Source organism: Caretta caretta, chromosome 5 (assembly GCF_965140235.1).
Source record: "Caretta caretta isolate rCarCar2 chromosome 5, rCarCar1.hap1, whole genome shotgun sequence".
Classification (NCBI taxonomy): Eukaryota; Metazoa; Chordata; order Testudines; family Cheloniidae; genus Caretta; species Caretta caretta.
In genome coordinates this window covers 74985887-75003697 of record NC_134210.1, presented here as the reverse complement: position 1 = coordinate 75003697, position 17811 = coordinate 74985887, and the positions used below count along the sequence as shown (strand labels likewise).

Genomic DNA, 17811 nt, shown 5'->3' with positions numbered 1-17811 from the left:
CTGATGTCTGGTGCTATATGCATTTTTTTAACTCTACAAAATTAGCTAGAATATTTGTAATAATGTTTTCAGCATCAGACTTAATTGTGTGTCTGAGCCGTCGAAGTTTTTTCCTTTCCAATATATCTCATTATTGTTTGTTGGAACACGACTGCAATCAGTCATTCCTAAAATAACTGTAGAAACCATCAATGATACAGAAGTCTTTTTGTCTTGTTGTTACAGTGGCGGGCTGAATAGTTTAGCCTGTCCTAGCATGCTACCTGGAAACAGACTGCTGACTCATCCATGTGACATTCATTGTTTCCTTTGCAAAGACCCTGTATAGGTTATTGAAAGGGCAGAGAATATTTCCTGCAGGAGAGGAGAATGACTTTGCTTTGTTCTACCAATTATCCAGAGACTGGATTAGAGGTTTCCCCTTCCGGCAAGAAAGCTAACCCATCATTTCAGTTCATGCTTTCATACTCTGTAGACCCCTTTTCTCTCACTGCGCTGGACTGGATCTTTTCCTCAACCTTTCCAAAGATGTAAAGTACATAATAACAGAGTTATTACTCCTATAACTTGCACTCTCGGCTGCTATCAGAGTCGCTCTGGCTCCCTTTCTATACTATTCTCAATCTCCCAAGAAACAGGTGTGAATGAATGCACATGGATGCTTGTACTCTAGAGTAAATGGGTGAGGGCATGTCTACATTAACAGTGCTGCAGCGACGCAGCTGCACCAGTGCAGCTATCCACTGTAGCGCTTACTGAAGACGCTACCTATGCCTACAGAAGAGCTTTTCTCATCAACATAGATACTCTGCCTTCCCGAGAGGCGGTAGTTATGTCGACGAGAGAAGTCCTCCCGTCATCATAGCGCTGTCTACACCAGGGATTAGGTCCACACCCGTGAACGACGTAGTTATCCTGACATAAGTTTGTAGTGTAGACCAGTGCTGAATGTATGCCTGCATAGAAATGTAGTGTGCCTGTTTAGTGCAATGTCTGAGCTCTTCCTGAATTACCACCTTTCTTTGTCTGACCATCAGTATCTCAGTTTTGTGCCTGCTTTTCAAATCTCTTCACATCAGATAATTTCATATTTCCTCTTGATACTGGTCTCTTGGTAATTAGAGTGACTGTGCAGTGTTCTATTAATTAAAGAAATTGTGATTTTATATTTAGAGGTTAATTGGTGATATCTGCATATAACATTTTCCAAAGATGAATTAGATTACAGTAATTAACCTTGTGTCCAGCATAGCAGACAATAAGCGTTTGTCTTAAGAGTATCCTGGAAGTAGGATCATTTAATATGGCTATTGGCTCCTTTCATTGACTTTTTTCATATTACCAAAGTAGGTGAAATGAAGCTATAGATGAAAAATATGCCATGTGGTCACACGAGTGATCCTTTTTCCACAAAAAAATTCTCAAGGATGGGATTATTTCTTGTATCAACCTCTCCATAAATCTGTTAAGATTATAGATGATGTATAATTTGGTAATTTTCTGGGCATAAATTCAGGCAGAGTAGAGCTCAGAGACTGCCACTTGCAACTAGCAATTACCAGCAGACTGCAGGGACTGGATGATTGGTAACTGCAAGCCTGGAGATCATCCCTTTTTGGAAAAGCAAAACTAGATAGATGTCCAGAGTCCTTTAGGGTTTTTGTTTGTTTCTTTATGGCCATACACACTAATGAAAAGATCTGAAAAGTATATGATTCCACAAATTACCAGTAAAAATAAATAATTAAAGACAAATAAAGATCTAGACAATCTATCTAAATTTTACATGCCCATCACCTTGATATGTGAGCACCTGAGATAAAGTGTTTGTGGAATCATGGAGGCAACATTCCAGTCTCATTCTTGCTGTAGTGCTCTCAGTTTTGTTGTCACCATCGACTTATGCTTACCTACAAGGTGCTTTTAAAATTTGTCTTAGGGATTCCATCTGTTTTTCATCCATTACTTATTTTTACAGCAGTCTCCCTCTTGCCATTCTGAAAGGTGGAAAGAAACCAGAGAAAATTGATTTCATAAACAAATAAGGGAATAAATGTATAAACACAAGTCTTCAAGAACTCTTTGCTTACCTGCAGTTTTTATCTGTCAGGGACATACATAAATTATCATGATGAATTGGTTGCTTTCCAGGGGGAAAGTCTTACCTTTACCTTCTCATTCTCCTTCAGAAGTTGTGATGTACATTTATAAAAGTCTTCTTGCCTGAGTGGAATATTGCTGTATTTCACTGAGCAACCTTTCATAGACTATGATCTTGAAATTTGGCCTAAATCCTGTTATTGACAGGACTAGACTATTCTGGTATGTAATGGGTACTGGATTATCTTAAAGTTGCCATTGTTGCTGTGGAAGTAATGCACTTTCATGGGGGCATGGCACAAGTGATTGGTTTAATTGAGCCATGATTTAAATTTTTAAAATTGATTAGCATTGTGGGATGGTTACAGTAAATTTGATTCATATTTTTTGGACTGTGGAGTTTCAGTCACTTTTGAGCTAAAGTTGATTAGTACCTTTTGAAACATATACTGTAGAAAGTTGTTGTTCTACTGAATGAAAATCAAACCAGGTTAGTGACTCTTTTTTTCTGATTAGATTGCATTAATGTGACCAACATTACATATCAGTAATTGCACAAAAGCTAGATGACGTGCTCTGATTACTTAACAGTTGACTTAAATGTGTTCTCTGCTGTTTCAGGAAATTAAAAGGTGGACATTTTCATTTCAAACAAATACAATGTGTTTCTTAAAGCAGTCAAATGCCACAAATCAAAAGATAATATTTGTTTTGAACTTTAAACAAATATGCAAAATAAAAAATATTTATTTATGATTATGTTAAGCAGCAGTCAGCCACTCTAACACACAATGGATCTGTTATGTGGGATCCTAATTTTGGTCTAGAATAATGCTATGCTTTTCATATGATTTGATCTGTTGTGCAGACATATATCAACTGTAAATTACTTTTTTGTTTTCCTGGGTAGGGGAGGAGATGGAAGAAAGGACTGGAATCTATTTAAATATGCGCCCACAATAATGAAAGGAGACATATGCTGAGCAACTGAGGGAATCTGGCCTGAAGAGTTTAATGCACTAGAGGGATTATTTTAGAATTACTGCCTGATCCTGAAGTTATGTTTACTGCAGACATGTAGCAGCTCAGACGACGTCTGCAGGGCTTTGTCAAATTTTTAATCAGTGGCAATTGGCAATATTGTTGTGAAAACAGGCACGGTTTCATGTTTCACCTTTGCTGTTATCGATAATAAAAAAAAGGAAGAACATATTTCATTCTCTCTCTATACCTGTGGATCACAGGCTGCAGTGTAATTTTTATTCCATATACCGAAAGAGAGAATAGAATGTGTATTGACTAGCACTGATATTTCCCAAGTAAATTTAGGGTTGAGAAGACTAATGGTATTGCTGATAGTGTATCTATTTTCTATTAAGATTGCTGAGATTAAACAGCAAAGTATATATGAGAGATAGTGTTCTTTCTTGTCAAAAGGCAGTGTTACGTTTAGCTCTTACATCAATTCAAATCTTGAAGGTGGTTTATTGAAGCCCACATACAATCAATATAGCTATTTTTATCTCTTAAACAAGTGAGGTGTATTTAAAATAATAAAGACATCATTGTAATGACTGAACAAGCCGTTCTAAAGTTAGATCTGTTGCTGTATGTATTTCTGGTGGTAAGGAACAGGAATAATTTGGCAACTGCCTTTGTTCTTTAATGCAGGCCTATTGCCCCAAAAATAAAATTGAAAATGTTTCTGGCAATAGTTCTGCAAGCACAAATGGCTTTCTTGCCAGTTTTGGCAAGCCTGTTTTCAGTATAAAACTGAGCAATTATAGAAAGTGATATATTGCATGATATAATACTACCATCAGCATCAAGACAAACAACATGTTCATTGTGTCTTTTGCCGTATGAGCAGGTTATTGCCATTGCATTATCCATTCCACTAAAACATGTACCTCTTATACCCTGACAAGCAGATAACCAGAGGAGTAGAGAGGAGCAGATGCTTTAGCAAGGAACTGTGGCCATTTTCTCATTTGTGTTGGCTCCGTATTTCAATGCAAATATCACTAACAGGTGGCTGATGAGGTCCCTGTAGATTGTTTACAGTAAAGGTTACAACCAGAATCGATAGGCCTGAGATACTTCTAATTCCATCTGGGAGATGTTCATCTTCCATCTGACTGTTCCCTCTCTGAACAACAGCATCCTATTAAAGCTGTAATCACTGGAACTGTGTCACTCAGGTCAAAGGAAGATTCTTCCTATTAAAGCCTTCATTTGTTCTTTACATTTTCCTTTTGTACTATACTGGGGTGATCAGTAATGATGATCTCTACAAGATAGGTAGCCAGCATTACCTACTGACATGACACCTTCTTCAGGAAGAGGTTTATCAGTTCTGACTGGGGGTTTTGCAAATCTGTTCAGCTTATCAGTCGCTGAATCAGGGGGATAGTGATACAACACCCAGAGCTGACATTGCAGTATATGATTTATTGCCTGTGTAACACTGCAAATGAGTACTCACATTTACACAAACATCAGCATGCTACAATAGAACCAAATCCTCTTGAAACGTTTTTGAGAAATATTTGCATTTTGATTTGAAACTCAATTTTAGCCTTAAGTTTGCTCTAGCTTTACTGGAAAGTTGCACACATCCTTGAATAGATGATTACGTAGTATCTGGTCATACTTGTTAGGTAGATTTTTATTACTCTCGTCAATAAAGGTGTATGCTGTCACTTGCTATATAAGGAAAAATATATCCTATGTTCCACCACTGTATATCCCCCAGGTCCAATTGTTATATCTGGGATGCAGCCTGCAGCAGGGAAATGAGTAAGCAATGCTAAATCTAGTTAAAATGGTACTAAAGTGCATATATCACAGGATGCCCATATATTCCCCCGAATTTGTGAGGAGTGCTTTGGGGAGTGTATAACTGATGTGCACAGAATTTATGTGCACATTTTATTTTATTGATTGATTGATTGATTGATTGATTGATTGATTGATTGTGGTAGCCCCTATGGAGCCAGGTCATAGACAAGGAGGCCATTCATAGAATCATAGAATCATAGAATATCAGGGTTGGAAGGGACCCCAGAAGGTCATCTAGTCCAACCCCCTGCTCAAAGCAGGACCAATTCCCAGTTAAATCATCCCAGCCAGGGCTTTGTCAAGCCTGACCTTAAAAACCTCTAAGGAAGGAGATTCTACCACCTCCCTAGGTAACGCATTCCAGTGTTTCACCACCCTCTTAGTGAAAAAGTTTTTCCTAATATCCAATCTAAACCTCCCCCACTGCAACTTGAGACCATTACTCCTCGTTCTGTCATCTGCTACCATTGAGAACAGTCTAGAGCCATCCTCTTTGGAACCCCCTTTCAGGTAGTTGAAAGCAGCTATCAAAAGCAGCTGTTTATATAGTGCCATTGTACCAGGCACTATATAAACACCTACAAAATGGTCAGACCTTGCCCAAATGAGCTTACAGTTAATAGAGGGCATGTTCAATGGAAAGTGGGAGGGATATGGGCTTCTCTGCACAAACCTGGACCATGTGGCATTCTCTGCCCCCTAGTAATGTGCATGTGGGAGAGGCCCTAATCAGTGTGCAAATTAAAGCATCCCAGGTGGCTGCTATACTTTATACACATCAGTGGTTCTCTTTTACTGGCCAGATACCTGGAGTGTTTGAGACATGTTTGGCCACAGGAATCGGGTGGGCAGCTGTAGAGACAACAGGAGCAGGACAAGAGAGGGAAAGATGAATGATGGATGCACAGTGGATCATAGAGAGATGTTGATGGTTAGTAGCTATAGAGGAAGAGGAACCTGGCATGAGTAGTTTCAGCCACCTGCACTCAGGTGACTGATTATCATCACAGGAAAAAAGAATTGGCCATCCCAGACATCATCTTTCTGTGTGCCAGTTCAGTGCTAATGTCCGGCATTCAAAGCAGTTTCCTGATGATTACCACTGTGTCATCTGCACTGTAGTGCTTGTTGATCTCTGCAAGCACCCCTTGAGCTTTCATGGCTTCTGTTCATTCCTTTTTGTCTGCTGCCTGTGGCACCATTCCATTCCCCAGTGAGCATCAGGACACTTTGTATGATCTTTTTCACTGCCACACTCAACCACACCTGAGAGTGGTACCTGGGTGATAGAGATCTAATTTTTACAAAACAGAACTGCTACCCAAAAATCACATATAGCAATAGCATGTTCTCCTGGACACCTTCCTTAGCTGCTTGCACCTGCCTAGCTTTCCTCTTTTCACAGGGACTGTGGTTTGCAAGCTACATTCCTGTTATTGCTGTTTTATTTCTAGCCTCCTTTTCTGTCTTATATAGAGCCATGTCTTTCTCTGTCTAGAAACTGTGAATTTAGAAGGTAGTAAACAATAATAATAATAATGATACTCTGCATTTATAATAGTGCCTTTTCAAAGGATTTCCAAAGGTTTCTCCAACTGGAGGCAGGGGGGCGTAAGTGAGTTGCCCATCAACACATAGCAAGCCTGTGGTAGAGTGGGGAATAGAATGCAGACTACGTGACTGAGTCACATACCCTGCTTTTACCACTAGGAAGCATTCTCCTTATATAAAGCAAGTGGGACATGTATACACACACACACACACACACCTTTCAATGAGAGTTAGTCTCCCAAGTGTCTAAATCACTTTTGAAAATGGGACTTAGGTTCCTAAGTCACTTTTCGAAATTTTATACCTAGAGATGAACAAACAAATTTAGATGAACCTGCCTTTTAGAACTTTTTAGATGTTTTTAAGTTGTCTAATTCCTCCTCCCATCCCTTCATTATTTTTCATGTTTGCTGGGCCCCTGAATGTGATGAGAGAGCCTGTTCTCCAGATATTTATGGGTATCCCCCCGGATTGTTGATCCATGGATTCTGCTGGTTTTACTGGCCCCGTCTCCTTTCCTCATATAGTGGTTCAAATTCTTTTCCCTGGAGGGAAGGTATGACTTGAACTCTTAGATTTCTTACTCACAGATTCTTCAGCACATTTTATTTCACACACACTCCAAGTCTTGTTTGCAGGATGGTAGCTTGTCGCCTTTAATTTGTTTAAATATATATGTATTCTTCTCATTAATAGAGTCATGAATTTTTATGGTCATTAAGGTCATTCAGTCTCACTTCCTGCCTAACACAGGCCACTGGATTTCACCAAGTAATCCCTGCATTGAGCCCAATAGTTTGTGGTTTGAATTACAGCATATCTTTTGGAAAGACATCTTGTCTTCATTTAAATGATTGGACACCCACATTAAAACCCTGGTGGTATTGTTCTGCTTTCTGACTTTACTTGGAATTATACCTGATTAACTGAGGGTATAGCTGAATGGAAAAGTTAAATCAGAGTTTCTCTGACATGGAAGATTGTAGCTCTTAAGGGCTAAGCTATATTTGCAGCTGCTACTGATTTAACAGAAACTATCCCTCTGTTTTCAGGATCCAAACTGACCTTTTCACAGAATTTATCAAGAAATCGGCACTTCATTTTTACATTTTACTTGTAATATGGGCAGAGTAAGGCAAACTCTTCTTATACAGTGCAGACACACTCACAACAAGGTAATAGGATATTATGGCAGTAGCAATATATTCATTTCCTTAGCCAAAGGGTTATTCTGCAAGCATTTCTGCCTTGAACCATCACTCACTAAACACTAAAAAAGATCAGACAGCAGAAGGCTGATGTCATGCTGGTGTCTTTCTCTTTGGCTCGGAGAGTCATGGTTTCTAGAAGTTATGTATTGCGTTTGGCTCAAAAAATCAAACCATTCTCCTTATATCACAAGCCATATTGAGCCAGGGACACTATTACCTCCTATCTTCAAATACTCCGTGAGGCCAGTAATTTGTTTTTTTCCAATGTATAAATTAGAGACTAATAGATATAGAAACTTTATTGATTTATTTTTGTTGAAGTAGCACCTCAATGCCCTTATCAAGATCAGTGCCACGCTGTGCTGAACTCTTGCCCCCAACACTTCCCTGTTTTCTCCCATAGGAGACTCAGATTTGCATATAAGACAAAAGATTATGTGATTTCTTTATACCTAATCACTACAACAACAAAGAGGGGGGGAAATATATACTTACTAAGGAAAAGTCTCGTCTCACTAATATCTGTGCAACTCCATTAACTTCAAGAACACAGTTCAAGGCAAGATACTCTTGCATCAATGTATACTTGCATTAGTCCTAGGAATTCAAGAAAACAGACTGCTTGTTTGTGTTCTTCAGAACTCAAAAGCAAGCCATACCCTTTCGTAAAACCTCACTAGCTCAATGACTAATAATACTGTGAATTGATATAGAATTTTTCATTCAAGTACTTTAAAGCATTTATCATGCTGTGTCTCCGGAGTTTACAAGTAAAAAAACCAAGCAAACAAAAACCCACTTACCAAAATTAATACTTTTTCTGTTGGAGCTATGTGCGCTTTTGAATAGGAAGAATGGAAGTTCTTGGAGCCAGAACCTCAGCTGATATAAACGGGCATAGCTTTATCGAAGTCAATGGAGCTACACTGATTTACACCAGCTGAGGATCTAAACCTTGATGTTTACAAAGCCATTATTTGGAGATGGTACCTGTACTCTCTGGGCATCACCATCTGGCTACTTGTGCTTCATCACATGCTGCATATGGAAGGACATTTGGTTAGGAAGTAGTTCCATCACACTTGTAAGTCAAAACACTTGCATCATTCAAAGGAGCCCAACTAGAACAGAGAACTTGCTGAAAAGGGAATTTATACTAGAAAGGAATGTAACTATTTCTAACAAGCATCTTTCTAAAATTTTACTGAAACTGGACAAAAATCTTGCTCTGCAGAAAGGATGCCAAAATTCATATTAAATTAGTATAATTACCTTCCAGAAAAAGCTGACATTGGCTGATAGACTCACCTTGGATCCAGTTCTCCATTGCTCTGTAAGCATTTACCCCAGCGAAGAGTGGATGTAATGTATTAACAGAGCAGAATGGGAGCAACTTACTTTGTACTAATGTTAATGACTACACAAAGTGTAGGGTGGTACATAATCAGCCTCCATGTTTATTAGAAACAAATAAAAATATCCTTAAGAATGATGGAGGATTTTGGCCTGAAACGAGTTAGGTGCCGAAGTTCCAGTTTTGGAACCACTACGATGCACAAAACTCCCGCTGAACCCTGTCGGCATCTAAACTCACGTGACACCTACGTTTTGTGGTAAAGTTCCGTGGGCACCTATGTTTCAGCCTCCAAGCATGTGCACTTTTGCCTCCCAACTGGCACCCGAGCAGCTATCTCCTGCTGAAACCCTAGAGCAATTCACAAACCAGGGAACACAGGCATTCAGCTGCCTAAGTTGGGTGCAGGGCCCAATCTGGTAGGGGCCTTGTGAGCATGTTTACTAGATTGGGCCCTTCAGATGAGTTCTCACAAAATACCTGGGAAAGAGGAGGTGTTCCCTCATAGCATTTAGCTCAGCGATTAGGGAACTCACCTGGAATATGGGAGTCCCGCAGTTCACCTGAGGGGAGAAGGGATTTGAACAGGGATTCACTCCCTCTTAGGTGAGTGTTCTAACCACTCATGATGTGGGGCTCCCTTAGTTTCTCTTGTTGAAAATTTTGCACTGTGCATAAATAATTAAAGAGTCATTGGAGCAGGGAGACTGGATCCTGGGTTTCCCACCTCTCAGTTGAGTGCTCAAAGCTCTAGAGTCATTCACATGCTCGTGCTCTTGCTCTCCGTTAAGGGGACATTTCGGGGCAGAGAGTGCAAGCAAGCGAACATGACTCTATAGCCAAGTGCAGTGTTCCCTCTAATTTTGTACATCCATGAATTTTGTTATGTGCACCAATATAGAGGTGATGTGTGATGGGGGGTGGGCCGAGGAATTCAGAGTGTGCAAGGGGGCTCAGGGCGGGGGGAGGAGGTCTCTGGCTGTGGGGTGCAGGCTCTGAGGTGGGGCCGGGGATGAGGGGTTTGGGGTGCAGGCTGCCCCGTGGCTGTAGCGGGGAGAGAGGACTCTCCCCAGTCCTCTCTTGCCACAACAGCCCGGCACTGGGGCAGCTCTTGGGCTGGGGCCAGGGATGAGGCTCCTCTCCTGTCTACACGGCCCTTGACAAGCCTGCTGTGCAGCTTAGAGGGAACTTAGGTTAAGTGGTTAGAGCACGCAGCTGGGAGGTGGGAGATGGAAAATCAGGTCCCCCTGCTCCAATGACTCTTTAATTAATTATCTAGAGTGCAGCAGCTTCAACGGGAGAGACTGAGGGAGACCCTGCTCCCATTTCCAAATATCCTATAGCCCAATGGTTAGAGCACTCATCTGAGAGGTGGTAAATCCCTTCTCCCCTCAGTGGGAGGGGGAATTGAACTGGGGGGTCTCCCACATCCCTAACCTCTAGGCTAAAACTATGGGGGAAGCACCTCCTCCTCTCCAGCTTCTTGCTAAAATGGTGTAGGCACCTAATGCCAAGAGAGGGTTTGCATATGGGCATTGCAAAGAGCGATAGGGCCTCCCTGCAGCCTGCACTTAGGCACTTATCTCTGAAACATGAGTGAGGCTTAGCACACATTCCTATCATTAGCATCTCCCATTGGCTAGTTTAGGTGGCTCCCTGCGTAGCATGCTGGCTTTTGTGAATCATAGTATAAGATGCCTATTCATTGTATGGGAGCTTAGGTGCCTAACTGAGGCTTTGTGAATCACAGTGATTCTCTAGACACCTAGAAAAGTTAGGCGTTGTGATGCTGAGCATCACAACGCCTCACTTTTTTCTGTGGACTCAGGTCTTTGTGTGTAGAAACAGCTTTGCACTATTAAGCTGTTAGATGGCAGAACTGAAAACTCCTTAGTCTTCTCTTTGTGTTCATGTGAAGAAAAAATCCTGTCAGTTAAACTCTACTTAAAATGACTGGGTAATATAACAGAGGTAATTAGTCTGACTGGAGACCCTCTTGTCTACATGTTTACATGGGACGGTTCAGAAGGTTGAGTGAGAAGAAGGGAGTGATATATCACAACCTCTCCTGAAAAAGGTTTTTAAAGCTCTAAAGTGGAATGGGCAAGATTTATCAATGCTGCCTTAATGCTTTTCCACATATAATACACACATTGTTAGCTAGCTGATGATGTGCTGATAGGGAGTAACATAAAGCAGCTATTCTTCTGTTGCAGTCCCACTGTAAGCCATGTTAAGTTTGAATTATCAGCCTGCAGACTGATATTGTGGGTGAAAAGGGTTTAAATTGAGAAACTGAATTGCTGGTTAAATTTCTTCTAGATAAATTACTGTTCCTCTCTTGTATTTCAGAAAAGAGCTTTGCATTTGACCAAAGCATTTGCAAGAAGGAAGGAATTGAAATTTGTTGTTATAGTAAAGCAGTATGCTTTGTTTTGTCACCTTCTAATGCACTTGTCGAGACAAAATAGGCACTTCATACCAAATATGAAAAATGAGTCTTTAAAGGTAAAGGCAAAACTGTATTTCAAAAGGGACAAAAATCACCCCCTTAATTCTTTTTTCTTTTTAATTCCTGCCTTGAATGCAAACCCTGAGGAATCTGTGGTTTTGAGTATTCTCCTTCTTATTTGTTATTTCTGTTGTGGTAGCACCTAAGGACCTCAAACAAGGATTATTATATTAGGCACTATACAAACATGGATATAGTCCCTGCCCCAGAGAGCTCACAGTCTAGACACTAGGAAACAGGTGATGAATGAGACAAATGTGGGAAGGGAGGAAAGAAGGTAGCTATGGGGAGGCACAGTTGCCTCAGTAGTCACAGGTGGCCACTAGCCTAACCAAGTCTCTCGAGACTCCTGCGCATTATGCTCTCCCCATATGTTTCCTCATGTAAAATATAATAGCCAGCCAGTTTCTGTTTTATGTGTTACTTACTCTTGCTGTTGTACCTTTGCCATTCTTTTAATGCTGTGTGGCCGTCGAGGAGTCAGTTAGTTAATCACAGAGTGGCTCACATCAGAGTTTATTTTCTGTGGGTTCAAACTTTGGTTAATAAAAATACAGAAGCAGCCAAGTTTTCAAGGGTGTGTGTGAACAATAATAGGCAAACATGGAGTATAATAAATCATCTAGTTATAGCCCTGAGGGATCACATTGCCCTTCAACAGAGTTTCCATCTGAAGTTCAGTTATAGGAGCTGGGATTTTATTTCAAAGCACATATCAGAAAAGGCAAATTAATTAGTGTGACGTTTCCAATTGAATAAATGATTGGGAACCAGCTGTGTCTGTGAAATTGCAAGTAAAAATGCAACACTCAGAACTTGTTAATGCTTTTTTTGGCATGGAAAAAGGAGACATAGGTATCTAATATTAAATGGTGTTGCAAAAGGGCAAGTTAGCACTTTATTTGCCAAAGTAACTTTCAAAGACTATCTAGGTTACAAAGTTTGACTTTATGCACATAAATCTTGAATGATTGGCATACTACTGTAAAATAGCTTTGTTCAGAAAGATAATCTTTGGCACGCAGCATTAAAGGTTTGAAACCCTGGAAGGGATGAAAAGAAAAACCCACTTTTAGACTGATTTCCCCTGCAGATCAGCACCTCTGTGAAATTTGCCTGGGAATTATGAGCTATTTACTGTATTATGATGTTTTCTTTCACTGTATGCACAGGCACCTTTTGTTCTTTTTATCTCCAAGATTTGGGGATTTATTTATTTATTTATTTACCACATGAAATATTAATGAATGAATACATTGGTGAAACGTGAGAGGGAAAAACCATAATGTTAGACAGTTCTAGTCACCTTTATTTTATTTCAAGTTGGAGTGTTGGTTTTATGGTACTTAAATTTATGGGTATCTATTTTTATGGTAAAGCCCAATGACATATTCAGTGTGCTCCATCAAACTGTCCATGTTTCTGTGTTTGATTCACAACTCTGCAGGATATGAATCAGTCTTCCAGTATAACCCTTAATCACTTTTTTTTAACTTAAATAATGTAGTATGGTTTTTATTTATGCCCTGTGTCATCATCTAATTCTGTAAACCTACCCAAAGAAACAGCAGATGGAGTATTTCCCTAAAAACTCGTGTCAGCTATCGATTGACTCAGAAGACAAAGTTTCTTTATTGGGTCCAATCAGCTGAGACAGAAAATTCACAGGTAGCTCACAGCATATTTAAATCTGTTCAAAGCCAAATTGAGGCGCAACTGATACGGGCAAGTGAGGCTTGAGGAATGAAAGAAAAGTGGCCCAGCAGGGCAGGCCCTTTTAAAAATTACACTTATTTGTTACTTTATAGTGAGAATCCCCTTTGTTATCTGTTGACCATTCAAGCCCTACTTTCTGTGTGCAGTAGTTAAAATAGAATGGACAGGAAGCTCTTATGCCCTTGTTTGTTTTCCACAGGGTGAAGTGAAGAAGTAAAATCTCCCCGCTGAACTACTATGAGGTCAGAAGCCTTGCTGCTATATTTCACACTGCTACACTTTGCTGGGGCTGGTTTCCCAGAAGATTCTGAGCCAATCAGTATTTCGCATGGCAACTGTAAGTATGAAAGGCCTGGTGCTTTTTTTCTCCCCCAAGCTCCAAGAAGGAATGTATTGATCACTGAATGTTTCTTATTTCTTGACAGCTCTTCAGATCAGCCAGATTACATTCCCAGATGATAAAACTAGAGCAGAGCACTTTTGCCCTGATTTGTGTTTTCAGAACTGATGAGCTGCTTGCTCCCCCAAAACCATAACCTAGAATACTCTTCAGACGGGAGTTTCTGCAGTGCAGTCAGTCCAGTTTCCCATCCTACCCAACAACAAATGAAGAAAGCTTGTTTTTCATGAGCAGAGGGTTTCTTACCTTTCTCCCCAGAAGCAAAGTTCTGGAGAACCAACCAAGTCCATATATCAGGTGTAGCTCACTAATGTAGCTGAGTTGAGAACATATCATTGAAATGATTTTCTAGAACTATACAAATAACCAGATTTGTTTGCTCAGCCTTTGATGTATCTTTGTCCCACTTTACCATTTGGCATTTTGGGCAGTAAAACTGTTTGTAAGATTTTGACAAAAAACATTTTGGTGAAAAGCCAACATTTTTGCAATAAATATTCTCCATTTTCTGACCTGCTTTAATGGGGAGTCTCTCTGAGACTAGGCTAGCACACGGTGCTGCAAGTCAGGATCAAGATGGACTGGCTGGACTAGGTGGGAAAGCATGCACTGCATTTGATCACCTAGCTCAGACCCTCAGTATTACTAAGTTCCTCTTTATCACGGTTATCACAGTTCAATCACAATTTTTCCAAAAAGGCCTTCCGAGGACTAAATTCACAAGGGAGACTTAGGCATGTCACAGCCTCTTTAGTAGCCGAAATGCAACAAACAGGTGCCATTGGCATTCACACAATCCCCACTCAGCTGCCTCTTAACTCTGGAGGTACCTAGGCATCAAAGTTTCCACTTGTGAAATGTATGAGGTGCATAAATTTATGCCACGAAATCTAACACTGCCGAGCAGCTTGGCATCCAATTCACACCTGTGCCCCAGTGAGTTTACAAAGTAGGCATCCTCCCCGCCTGTGTGGCCTGATCCATTAGGTATACACATAGCCCAGACAGGGATTTGAACACAGAGCTCCTCCTTGCAAGTGAGTGCTGTAATTTCTGGGCTCTCTCTCCTGTTGGAGCTATTCCACTTTGTATAAATAATTCAATATTCATTAGTGTAGAGACTTGAACTTGAGTCTCCCCCTTCCCAGGTGAGTACTTTCCAGGCTGTGGAGTCATTGCCACTCTGGCCCAGGAGTATTTAATTATTTTATACAAAATGAAACAGCATCAACAGGAGAGACTGTGAGAGACCCACCCCAGAATACTCAGTGGTTAGGGCACTCTCCTGGAAGGTGTGAGACCTGTATTCAAATTCCCCTCTGCCTGATTTGAACAAATGTCTCCCATCTCTAAGGTGAATGCTCTAACCTCTGGACTATTGAATAAAAGGGTGAGATACCATCTGCAACTCAGTTTTTCTTGGGAAAGGGCTGACCTAAGTCCATGAGAGGGTTCACAGCCATGAATCCTGAGGGGAGATAGGCATTTCCCTCTGGCCCAGACTTAGGCACCTAACTCCTTTTGAGGGGCAGGGCTTAGGCCTCTCTCCTCAGCATTTCCTATTGGCCAGGGCTGAAAGTAACATTAAGCACTTACCAGTACGGGGGCCTGGCTCCGGGTCCCCAGAAGAGGCGGGGCCTCGGGTGGAAGGGGTGGAGCTGGAGGGGGTCAGCCTTCCCCAGCCAGCCCATCCACACTGCCTGTCCCACGCCACCCGGGGCTTCGGCTGCTGCCGCAGTAGCCACAGCGGCGGCCAGGAGCCCCGGGCTCTTTTAAATCTCCAGGCCTGGGGCTGCTGCCCCTTTTGCCCCACTGACCGCCGGGGAGGGAGTGGGGGACAAAAGGGGCAGCGATGTTAAAGCACTGCCGCGATAGTGCTTTAACATTGGCTGCATACGGGCTGGAACCAGCAGCCACGTCTTACCGGTACACCGTACCGGCCTCCTTTCACCCCTGCTACTGGCTAGCTTAGCTGGCAGCCTGCTTAGCTTGCTGGCTTCTGTGAATCCCATTTTTAGGTGCCTAACTCTCCCCACACATTGTATAGGAAGCCTGGGCGCCTCACTTGGGGTTGTGAATTCTACGAGGTGGCAGGGCACCTCGAAGTTAGACACTGCAACAACTAAATCCCCCTTGTGACTCTAGCCCTGGTGTTCAGCACTTGTCAGGATTGGCACCTGCATTTGTAAAAGTGTGGTAAGGAATGGCAAGTCAGCAATCTTAACCCCTCTGCAGAGGAAAACATGGGAAACTTCTATTTCTATGTTATGAATGTCAAATGGCTGCAAACATACAGGCCCCAATTCACACAAGGGCAATCAGTTACAAAGGAACCAGTGTTGGACAGAGGAAAGCTGGAATGTTAAAAATTAGTACTTCTCAAGTAAATCTTGGTCAGGAAGATTAACCTTCTGAACTTCAATCCTCTGTGAGTTTGGTTAATTTATTTACCCAGGAGTGCTCCGCTCAGATGCAGCATCTGGTTTGCAGGGAAGTTCCTGTTTGTACCCAAGTTTACAGCTGGGCTGACGACGACACAAAGTGATTTGCCCAAGCCTGCACAGTGAGTCAGTAGCTCAACCAAGATTAGCACTGAAGATCCTCCTAGAGAGAGTTCACAGAGAAAATTAAGCAGAATATCTACACTAATAGCCCCCCAAGGTAGCGCTGTTTGTTTGGAGCAAACAGATTTGGGGAGAAAGGGCTTAATGCTTGATTGGATGCCAGTTAACTGCATTATGTGAATGTGCAGGAATTCTTCCTTCTGATGCTGCTCCTACTCATAGTCTCCTTTTCTTTCTGTCTTCTGGGCGTCTTTCTGATTGCCTTCCTGGGAGCTGGCTAGTTGACTGGCTCTTACGTCTAGAGACATGCATTGCAAATGCATCAGACAGACAGAAACTCTGTCAGAAATGTTTTCTGGGTGTCTATTATAGGATCTACATACAGATTGTATGTAGATCCCATCAGTGCATGTTGACTTCCCAGCAACAAGAGCTCTGGAATATAATGAATAAGTGTTCTCACTGACTGTCAGAGTTGGGGAAAAGGCTGAGTGGCTACCAGTACAGACTTCCAATCAGCATTATCATCTGGCTGCCAGGAAAACTGATGTATCAGACAGGTTGCCAAAAATAAATAAATACAACCAAAACCAGTCACGTTAAATAAATAAATGAAGGTCAATTAATGGCTACCCACAGTTTGTACAAAAAATACAGCTGCCCTGCACTGGCAGCCCAATCCTGTAGGAAACCTGTGAAGCTGGCAATTTTGTACCTAGTAGTGCCAAGTCCTTTGCTCTAACCACTAGCCAGCATAGCCATTGCAGTGACAGATGGGTTACTATAAAATAGGGGAATTGACCTTCTTTTATTTGCGGACCCCTAAAAAATTTCAAATGGAGATGCCGCCCCCTTTGGAAATCTTAGACATAGTCTGCGGACCCCCAGGGTCCATGGATCACATGTTGGAAACCACTGTACTGTGGTAATGACAACCTTTCACAGACCCCTTAGACATAGTCTGCGGGCCTCCAGATGTCCAGGGACCACAGATTGAAAACAATTGCATACTATACCATAAAATAGCTTTGTCCTGAAAGATAAACTTTGGCAGGCAGCATACAGCATTTAAAACGCTGCAGGGGATGAAAGGAAAACTGTGTGGAAGTGCTAAGTACCTTTATACCAAGAGCTCTCAGAGCAGTTTTATACCAGTTCTGCTCTCAGAAATCACAGTTCTTCATTTCTAAAAACATAATGGCTTTCTCCTTGACAATTGCAAACAAAGATTATAACCATGATGAGCTATGCAATCCACTGTGCTATTACTTCAGTACCCCAGGCTGTGTTGTGGGGAGAGACAGCAAGAGCAGGAACTATAGATACTGGCAGTGGGTTTGGTGATGGGATATTCCATGTTAATATGACTTCATAATGTGAGTGTCTCTCCGTCTTTTTGCTTTCTTTCTCCCAATCCTTTTCCCTTCTCACAGATACAAAACAGTATCCGGTGTTTGTGGGGCACAAGCCAGGACGGAACGCCACACAAAGGCACAGGCTGGACATCCAGCTGATCATGATAATGAACAGAACCCTCTACATTGCTGCTAGGTCTGTAGTGT

General features: G+C 41.6%; 1 protein-coding gene across 6 annotated transcripts in view; it reads left to right on the top strand.

Annotated features, from left to right (window-relative positions):
* SEMA6A (semaphorin 6A) overlaps positions 1-17811 on the top strand; it is a 130312-nt gene that overhangs the window by 43277 nt on the left and 69224 nt on the right. For all 6 annotated transcript variants that reach the window (XM_048850069.2, XM_048850074.2, XM_048850072.2 and 3 more), the window contains exons 2-3: positions 13485-13622; positions 17683-17800. In XM_048850069.2, the coding sequence (XP_048706026.2) occupies positions 13523-13622; positions 17683-17800 (218 nt within the window). In that variant the 5' untranslated portion in view covers positions 13485-13522. The remainder of the gene's footprint in view (positions 1-13484; positions 13623-17682; positions 17801-17811) is intronic.